Here is a 10,062-nt window from a genome sequence, read left to right as displayed (position 1 = left end):
TATTTCTTGGTTGTTGCCAGATTTTATCTAATTGGTTTTGTAATTTATATCTTCACCCCCATCCCAATTACTTTTTACCATCTAAACACGGAACTTACATTTTTACTGTTTTTTTTCACGAGGTAGTGAATACACAGAAACTTCTGCAACCTACATGTCCAAACAGATTTCTGCTTTTTTCGTTCCTTCAGTACCGACAATTTCTGGTTTATACTGCAGGCTGCTGCACAAATAGAGCAGCATGCTCCAGACAGAAGCAATTCAGGTACATTGGGATTGGCCTTTCCTCTGTATATACCCCCACATTTGGATTCACTATTAACAGACAATTTCAAACTAGAAGTCAATGACATTTTGCATTTGCATTGTTGGCAGAAGAACTGATGGGCCCTTACGTGTTGGTGGTGTGTTATGTGAAGGAACCTGACTGCAAAGAGGTCGATCTGCAATATAAACATACTCAATTCTGCTGGGGAAGCACTATGAAGGCTTTTACCGCGTCCTTCAGAACAATAGATGATATAGCACATCTTTACATCTTTATCGACATCTCTCTGTTTTATTCTACTGAGTGTTTATTAATTCACACCAGCGTAGCCACAGTCATTATCCAGTACTGAATACCTGGCAAGATTTTAACGCTGCACTCTGATTTAAAGTTAATAACACCTCTTTAGAACCAAGAAAATTACCAGCTTTATTTCAGAAGGCTTTTCTAGTCTTATCTGTGAAAGAAATGAACTTCTGAAAGTTCTTCAGAAAATATAAGGGGGGAACTCAAAGCGCAGATAATGTACTTTGGACATTATATAGCTGACGAAATTTGTAGCTTTGTGGCTTTTGTGAGTGCTGAAGTTATTTTAAACAAAATAGATAAAATGATTCCTCGTTGCCACTGTCAATTTCTTAACACTTTGTTTTATTGTTGAAGTCTGTCGTTTTCATCTTCTCTTACAGAAGCAAACAATGCAGCATTTTGAACCACTTGGAAGTCCTGTGGCAACAGCTTTGTTGGAGCAGCGACGGCCGCTATAAATGGCTTTTCCAGAACTTTGTGGGATCCAAACAATACCTGCAACATGCATTTGCTTGCAGTGTTACGAATCCACATATTCCTGTGCTGCCTGCACAGGTGGCCTCTCTTGTCTCCAGGAAACAACTGAAGGCTCAGCAAATTACCGGAGCACAGGTGCCTGTGGAGAGCTGGAGCAGGTCCATGGAAATCACTGTACGCAGGGTTCTTGGTAGAAGGTAGGCAGGATGAACCTGAGCTTTAATCTTCCTGATCCCATATTCTTTCCAGATTTCAGGCACAGCTTTTCTGTGCAGAACCCTTCCCAGAGCTGTGCTCGCGCTTGTAGCCACCTGCCCGGTGTTGCCTGGGCTCTCCCAGAGCATTCCTCACTTCAGCCCATTACTGCTGCTCTAAGCTCACACGGTTTTGCTCTTTTTCCTCTTACTAAAACATTTTTTCCCATGTTTGACTGACTTTGGCCTTCTATTCCCTTTGAATTGTGAAAAAACACATTGGCTAGCTTTTTCTTACCCCTTGTTGTGACTGTCCTGTTGTTCCTTGGCCTTTTTATCTCTTCTGTACTTAATGAAGGTTCATTGTCTTCAAGAGTCTGCATATCCTACCCACCTCATACCTTAGTGTTGTTCTATGCATTCACCGTACTTTTCTTCTCAGTAATCTTCCTGCTTCACCCTTTCTGCCATTAGTCTGTGCCTTCTTTCAGGCCAAGCCTTATGCATGAACCAGCATCTAATCCTGGTTCCTCAAAATTCCGCCTTCATCAAGTCTCCTTTCCCAATTCTTTTATTTCCAGTAACTTTCCAAACCTCCTCTCACCAAGCTATTGCTCCTTACATAACCATCTTTCATTTAAATTAAGATAATAATTCTCCTCTCTCCAGTATATAAACTGTGAAGGCATGTAAATGCCACAGAGCCTCATGTACGCATTTAATAACTGAGGGGCTCTAATTCTAAGGGAGGTCAGGGCTGCCTGCATCTGACAGCAGAAAGAAGGAACTTTGAACATCAACAAAGGAAGCACAGAATGAGTTAATACAGAACGGGATTTAGGAAAAGACTGATGCTGAAAACCATTCCCAATAAAAGGAAAATCAGAGATTAATCTCACATCTAGCTTCAATAATGAATTCTGGTTCAGAGGCAAGCCACAAACCAACTGTAAACTCTGAACAAGCCCTCTAAGTGACAGTAAGATTCACTAAGCATCAGGATGACAAGTCTCCTTTTTCTCTTCAGCGTGCCCAAAGTGTGTGTATTTTTCATCTTCTCCTACTGCTCTGGATGTCTTTAGCGGAGGTTTGCTAAACTTCATCTATACTTGTTGACCAATAAAGCCACAACTGCAAAACCTCCCTATGAAGGAAGCTTATAATGGAAGAAAGTAGCTTTGAAGTTGGATGCATGACAGAAAATTAGGAATGTTTTCCTTAGCATAATTACATACACACCAAAGTTGTTGCCAGTACAGAAAACACAGCCTAAAGCTGTCGTGCTCTTAAGGTTTTGTAGTGGAAACTTGGGCTAAGCAGTGTATTGCTGAAAAAACTGAGCTACTAACCAATTTTGCATGCTGCTACAGAGGATGATGATGGCAGGGGGGAGATGACACAGTGGTATCTCCATAAGAAAGTTTCCTCAGTTGCCTAAATAAGTATCGTTACAAGCACTGTTAAACATGTTTCAGCACATTTAATGTATTTCACTATAGTTTATACTGTGTAAAATGTAGTCATGCAGCATCATCAGTAGGGCTACACAAGCACTGCCTTCAGCCAAAACCTGAGCCTCAACCCAAACTCACCTCACACCAGACGCAGGTTTTAGATGAGCATCAAGGCTACCTGTTGCCAGAGGAGAAATCCAGTCATGCAGCACTCAAGTTAAATGTCACCTACCTGCCTTGACAAGATGCCCTGCATGTGAGCTGGGACTTCCCAAATTGTTCCCCATACAGTCTGCAGCAATGCCCGGCAGCATCAGCTGGCCAGCGTGAGGGAAACAAGCTGGCCAGGCTCGCTCCCTCCCGCTGGCACTTCATGCAAAACGCTGCCAAGTCCTGCGCGAGCTGCAGACACTATAATTTTCTCCAATGCTGCCGTTTTTCACTTAGATGATTTCCCCATTTGTAAACACTAGAACAAAGCCTGAGCATTTTCCTGGGACGGTGGCATGAGGACTAGCTAGCAGTTCCACATAGCTCTGAAAGGGGCGGTACCTGCTGTGAAAAGGACACAGCGCTCTAAGTTCCATGTGGTCAGCTCTGGGAGAAACACCAAAGCAACGATCACGAGACATTTAGCAGCCGCAGAATGTTTTGCACTATCTCTTTGCAGCAGCATGTAGTTCAGATCAATATTAATAATACTTGAAACAATCTATCCAATTAGGTTTTCATGTAATTAAAAAATCCAGTGGTTCTTTAAACATATTTAGCATGCAAACATGGTAGAAAGTTTGCTGTGCACCGGTTAATCCCGCTCATGTTCCAGTGCGTGCAGCTGGATTCACCTTCTCCATTTCACTTCTCATACACTCTGCTTATAATCTGGTTCTCCAAGAATTTTAGTTTCCTGGGACAGGTTGCAAGTAAGAGGGAAGTAGTAGAAACTCTCACAAATGATACTGTCAGAAGTTTAGGACTATTTCAGTTTTTTAGTCTCAGCACTGAGCTGCCAGAACGGGATGATGGATAGGTAAGTAGGCTTTAGTGGTCTCTGAAGTGAATTAGTACATTTTGCGATATGAGAACCGGAGGTTAGTAGCTGGATGCATGGTTTATGGCGTTCGGTGGGTTGCCATATGCTGTGGGACACATCTTTTGAAGGAGATTTTAATCAACTCAAAAGACAATATGGCAACTGGCAGCCTTTTTCTTTATTGAAGCAAAGTCACAGCATTTTCATCACTATTCCCCTCTTGGGAAGGGAAGAGTTAAACAAAGGCCCCTGAAATTTACATTACTAACAAGTAAAAGGATTGAAGAAAGAGATTACAAGCATATTTCTCTAAAATAAATAATCTACAAAGAGTGCTTTTTCTTCTTAAAAGCAATCTAAAAATGTATAAATTCTACGGTAGGGAGATCAAAAGATATTTTAACAACTTTCAGTATTTACAAACAATACAAAAACTGCGCACTCCATCAAATGATGCAAAATCCTCCTCAAAAATTAAAAGCTTCATTGCTACTAAGAACCAAAAACTCCAGCCAATATTTCAGTTTTAATTAATGGTCATCTTTACAATTGGAAAACCGTTAAGTGTTTTTATTATCTGTAAAATGTACAATAAAACTGAACCTCACTAAATTATTAAGGTTAAAAAGAAGAGAAATACTGCAGGCAAATCAAAAAGGAAAGTAACTGTAACTTATTCTTTGGTAACCAAAAGTTAGCAAGTATCTGTATTTCAAGTGATGAAAAGTAATAATCTTCCCATTTTGACAAATGGAAGACAGGCTTCTGGCAAAACACAACTCCCGTTTCAGTTCTGAAAGACAGGCTCCACCTGCAGCTCTGTAGTGCAAGTTCTCAAAGTCAAATTTTGCTTTCTAATTCAGAAACGTCACCCTTCCAAACTCTGGCAGTACACCGCTTAATTCCTCTCCCACTTTTCTGCTGTCTGCTCGCATCCTCCGCACACATCCAGTTGTTGCAGTTCTCTAAGGGAATACTCCAGTCAAGGAAGCAATTCACTTGGAAATGAGTGTTTCTCCAAGCGTGCGTGTGTGGCTGCACAGCAGCTAGTGGTGTGTTATAACACTCAGCTCCCTCTTCCACGTTAACTACGTATTTCATTTTCCCTCAGGAAAAACCAAAAATAGAAGTACCCTGGACCAATTCATAACCTGGTGCCCTAACTGCTTTAGCAGGACACGCTCCACTGAACACTGGGGCACAAGCCATGTAACCCCAGCACCAACCTTACAACCTTCTCATAGGTGAATGGGCCTCATCGTGCCTCTCCCTGCTTAACGAACGCACTACGCTGCACCACTGCAATGCTTTTGAAGCAAGCGTCCAGCTTGTACCACAGGAGCCTTCCCATTCCTCTTTTTCAGGCTTATTCCTAAATGTTGCTTGCGCAATTACAGTCAAGAAAAAGAAAAACTTCACACCCCTACAGGCTCTGAGAAAACTCCCCCCCACAAGAGGACTTCTAAGGCTTTACACAAAAAAAACAAAATTCAACTGTTAACTTTCTTTAAGCCACAGACCACTCATTCAAACCAAGTCCTCCCCACCCCAACCCAACCATGCAGAACTATCATTGCTTTAGCATTTAAACACACACATGCAGTTCATGGAATAAATGCTCAGCAAAGTAAACTTGTCCTGGTCTGGGCTTTCTTCTGGAATCTAGTCCTCTGTCACTTTCTAGACTAATATCCAGTGCCTTTTGTCACTGTCTTACAACTTTCATTCAGCTGAAGGGCTTCGATACTTCCTTGAAGTACCTGGTTGAGTCAGTAAGTCTAGATGGGTTGGATCCAAGGTCTCCTTGCAGCCTGCCTCCTCAGCAAACGGAAAGTCATTCGCGTCCATTTCATCACTGTTAAACATATCAAGCTGTCTCTCTTGCTGCTCTTCCAAAGTCCTTCGGCCCCTGCCCTCTGACTGTTCCACCACCTCCCCATCTCCTTCACTAATGACGGTCATGGGGCTGCTCTGGATGCGGTTGCGGACATTGTACTTGCTGCTGGCAGCAGAGGGGGGTGTCCGGGACCGGCCGTACCTAGTGCCAGAGAAGGACATGCTCCTTGGCATCAGGCCCTCGCTCTTGGCCCACTCTTCCTGGGCCCGTTTGCTCTTGCTGGGTGAGCAGCTGGCAGGGCTGTCGGAAACGTCCGGGGACGCATCCGTCTTTGTCCGGTGGAACCGCGGGTCCGTGTTCTTCAACATCTCTGCTGCGGACATGCGGGAGCTGGTGTCGCAGCGGCTCCCCTTCTTCAGCAGCAGGGCTTTGAAGTTGTCGTTGCTGGTGCTGCTCTTGCGAACGCTCCTCTGAATAGATCCGGCTTGTTTGAGGGTAGTTAAGGTTGGGGAAGCACCAGTGGGAGTTACGGGGGGCGACGGAGAATGGTTGCGGGTACGGTCGTCTTCTGAGTCTTTACGGCCAAGGACTTTCCTTTTGGATCTGAGTGGGAAAAACAAAAAAAAGAGGACCAAACAAAAAATTAAACTTTTTACCTCCCCGAATTAAACTCAGCTTAAAGGGATGACAATGAATTAAGCTAAAGCAGAGAGAGGGATAAGGGAGAAGTCATCTAAATCTAAAGCATGAGTAAGAACACCACCAAAACTGTATAGGCATTAATGAAGGTATTGGAGGTATAAACTAAGTTTACTGTTCTTTTTCTGCAAATCTGGAACAATGAAACTACTAAAACTGGCAATATGATGTCCAAATATTCAAAATATACTTCAGCAAATTTAGTGAATCAGGTTTTCTGGAGACAGTATTCAACTGCTAAGATTAATGCACTATAAAGATTACACACAGTGCCATTTGTCTGTTAGTTTGGGGGCCTGATTAAAAATATGTCATCTACAGTATGCTGGGGTTTTCTGGTTTTGGTTTGGTCTACTATTTCGTTTGATGCTCTCTGGAGAATTAGAAGTGCAGTCTAGTGCACTTGCTTTTAGAAAAGGATATTGCAGCGGACTGCTGCTGAAGTTAAGATGCAGAAAAGGGAGCCACAGGTGACCACTCTGGATTAAATAATTTAGAAAACAAAAGTCGACGCCTGGACCTAAATATTAAATGAATAGTGAAAATTGAGCCTTCCAGCTTCCATTAAGATGCACAGACAAAATTCACAGTTCTGTTGGTGCTCTGTCATTGCAACTCTGTGACTAAATGAAGGAGAAACCAACTTCCTGACGTGAAAGTTATCTTTCCAAATGAAAGGATGGAGTGGTTTTTAATTTCAAGTAAAGTGCAGGGGTAACAAAAACAAAACTAAGAACCAGTTATGGAGGTGGGAATAAGTGGAAACTGGACTTCTACTGCCCCATTTTCCCATTATTAGAAATCTTACAGAAATGTTTTACATGCCCAGTATCTGTAGCAAAGCTGCTTTGCTTCTTTGCAGGCTAAGCAAGAATTAATTCAGAAACATTGTATAAAGGCTGTTTTTACATATGCTATTTTGGCCAAAGTTTAAAACAAGTCAGGAGACTTATTACAAGATTAGCATGCTATAATTTGGTATGAATTTTTATCAAGCATGTGTTCAATACAGATTGTTCCCCTTGTAAAACAGGTTTCTACTTAACGTGATCTTTAGCTCTACTTTCTTAAAGGCCTTGAGATTTTGCCAAGGCAAGCCCAAATGTCTTTATGCATTGCAGCCTATTGACAATAATCCTTCCCCTCCCCTCGAAAACAAAGTAGCAGGATCTGACAGCTGAGTAGGTGGCAGCAACAGACACTGCCATAAACTCTGCCAAGGCTTTGGAGCGATGCTGTCTCTCTAGTGGTGAAGTTTATGCACAGATCCCTTACGATGCCCCCACAGGCAGCTGTAAGAGCTGTTATTTTCAGCTGCTGCTGCCTCCACCTGCCCTTCTGAAAGAAGAATGTAATACCGACATCCATTCAGCCTGAGCATGAATGGACACCAGAAGATAGCACAGGGATAAAATGATGCCTTTAGCAGTGGCAAACATCAGAACCTTGTCCGGATTTAACTGTGTGTCAGTACCACAGGCAGCAAGTGGATTTGGTGCTTGGATGCTCTGCGAGTCTCTATGCGAACATGCGTGCACATGAGTTACAGGGAAAAGACTTCCCTTCATTAGGTTTTTGGCTGCCTGTGGGTATCTTTAAACACTGCGATGCTGAGGTTATACTGCTGCCAAAACCCAAATGAAATTCCAAATAAACGGAAAGCAAAATTCAGTTGCAAAGATCTTTAGGGCAAGACTGTTATCCTGGTTTGACACTGAATTGCTAGACTGTGAATGCAGTGGAGAGCAGTCCATGCTTTTCTTAGCATGTATGAATTATGGCAGAAACTTAAAATTAAGAACCAAATTTGGTTTTGGTGGCTTTTCAGACTGAGGTAGGGTATATATTCAAAGAAAACTGTGGCTTAAACTTAGATTGTTTTTCCTGTCCTTAATGCACATACCACTAAATTTCTCGTCTTACTCCAAAGCACATATTCAGGAGTGCCAATCGCTGAAATAACACCTTTTACAAATAGTGGTGGAGGGGGGGCACCAACCCATTTTTAATTAATTAACCACCAAGGAAGATAGTAATTCAAGTCTAAAGCCAGCAAAAGCAAGGTCTTAATAACAAATGTGTGAAGCAGTTTTAACTATGTCACATCCAGTTCCATTGTCCATTTCCCCATAAGCTCACGAATTATATGTATGTGCATACACACAGAGATCCACTCCCTATCTGCGTACAGAATGGAGAAAGGCTACTGGCCAGAATACTTCATTCTAAAACCAGATTTGTCGCAGTCCTGGTAAGCACCACGCAACACAAATGCAACAGACCATTTTTAGAACAGCTCCCACAGGCCAAGTCCTAAAGAGTAACCGTGAGTTGTAAAAAGTCAGTATCGTATATATGGAATTTCTGTAACATCGAAACAGGATAGTTTCAAAGATGAAAAGAATAGCATTTGCATCCCAAGTGCTGCAGTCTCCGAGCCACGTTCTCACAACAGGCTTTCCCCATCCCTCAGTGCTCCTGATGCAGAACTCATGCACAGCTCCACAAACTGACTACATACCTAAATAAACCTATACAGATGCTGCCAGGTGTTCTCTGTGACCAGATAAAGAGATGTCCCTGTACCTTTCCAAGTTAAAGACAAAGCCACAAGATGGCACTACTGCTACGTCGATTCTAGTCTAAAAGCAAGCTCAGTAGTTCAGAGTGGTAATGGTCTTCTGTGTGTACTGTTTAAATGGTGCACACGTTTCATTTTGTGGTTTTAAGCCTTTTTTTTTCTTCTCTTTTTTTTTAGAACCTCAGGTGAACAGCACAAAAATCTAGTTGCCTATTGAAGGTGATTTTGTTTTTAAGGGAAATGAATAATGTCATTGATAATAGAGCCAGTATTGCACATTTCATTCATGAACCAGTTTGACACAAGACACCCGACCTCAGGCTGGATTATGGCAAACTATAATCCAGCGTTTGCCATATGTTTTGCCATATGACTGACATGTTGTGTTACTTGCCAGTTTCAGCCACGCTTGCCATGAAGCATTAGCGTTGAGCCTCTGTCCCAAACTGCACCATATAAGCAGCGAAGAGAGTAAAAAGAGATGGAGAAGAACGAGAATGAAAACAAAAGATACACAGAAAAAGCAACAGTAGAGTTAATATGGCAGATTGAGAATAGTACAATAAATACTAGATGTAACTGATATTTTAAGGGCAGGATATTTATAATACAATCTACATTGATTTAATCTGGTAGCTTTAGTTCAGAATTGATTAAATATATTTGTAGAACAATAAAAAACGAGTTCTTTTATCTTTTTCATGTATCACCTTAGTAGAAAGCTGATAAATGTGTGCTTTCTGTTACAGCAAAGACTGTTGTAATTGGGTGTTTTAGTAAAACAACGTTCAATTCATTTCTGAGAGAACTACAGGACCTGACTGTGGGAAGGGCAATTTCTGCAGTACCTGTGAATGGCTGCAAAAAGATCTTCGGTAGTCCTCGGTCTCGCTGGTGTTGCCACTCCGTCCGTCTCGTCCCCATAACCACTGCTTGGCAGGAATGAACTATGTGCTGTATCCGATTCAAACACCTCCACTATGCAGAGAAAATGAACAATACTGTCATCGTGGGAACTCAACAGGCATACAGTCCTAAAACCTGCCCTCACTGCCTCTGATCAAGTGAGTGCACTGCTGTCATTGCTGTGATTTCAGAACAACACTTGCTGAGGAAACTGCAGAGCACAAAATGCCTGTGCTTGCTCTCACACACAGGCAGAGAACACCACTGAAAGAAAATGTGTGTGGCTTCCACTCATGCAAAATCA

The 10,062-nt window shown here is 42.1% G+C and overlaps 1 protein-coding gene across 7 annotated transcripts in view; it reads right to left on the bottom strand.

The window, feature by feature from the left end:
• Positions 1-539: 539 nt before the first annotated feature.
• NHSL1 (NHS like 1) overlaps positions 540-10,062 on the bottom strand; it is a 181,224-nt gene continuing 171,701 nt past the window's right edge. For 6 of the 7 annotated variants that reach the window (XM_030490022.1, XM_030490023.1, XM_030490024.1 and 3 more), the window contains 2 exons: positions 9,701-9,830; positions 540-6,175 (listed from right to left, as the gene is read on the bottom strand). In XM_030490022.1, the coding sequence (XP_030345882.1) occupies positions 5,458-6,175; positions 9,701-9,830 (848 nt within the window). In that variant the 3' untranslated portion in view covers positions 540-5,457. Of the gene's footprint in view, positions 6,176-9,246; positions 9,299-9,700; positions 9,831-10,062 lie in introns of all 7 variants that reach the window. The other variant, XM_030490028.1, reaches the window with a different exon arrangement.

Source organism: Strigops habroptila, chromosome 6 (assembly GCF_004027225.2).
Source record: "Strigops habroptila isolate Jane chromosome 6, bStrHab1.2.pri, whole genome shotgun sequence".
Lineage (NCBI taxonomy): Eukaryota > Metazoa > Chordata > Aves > Psittaciformes > Psittacidae > Strigops > Strigops habroptila.
This window is presented reverse-complemented; position numbering and strand designations above follow the sequence as displayed.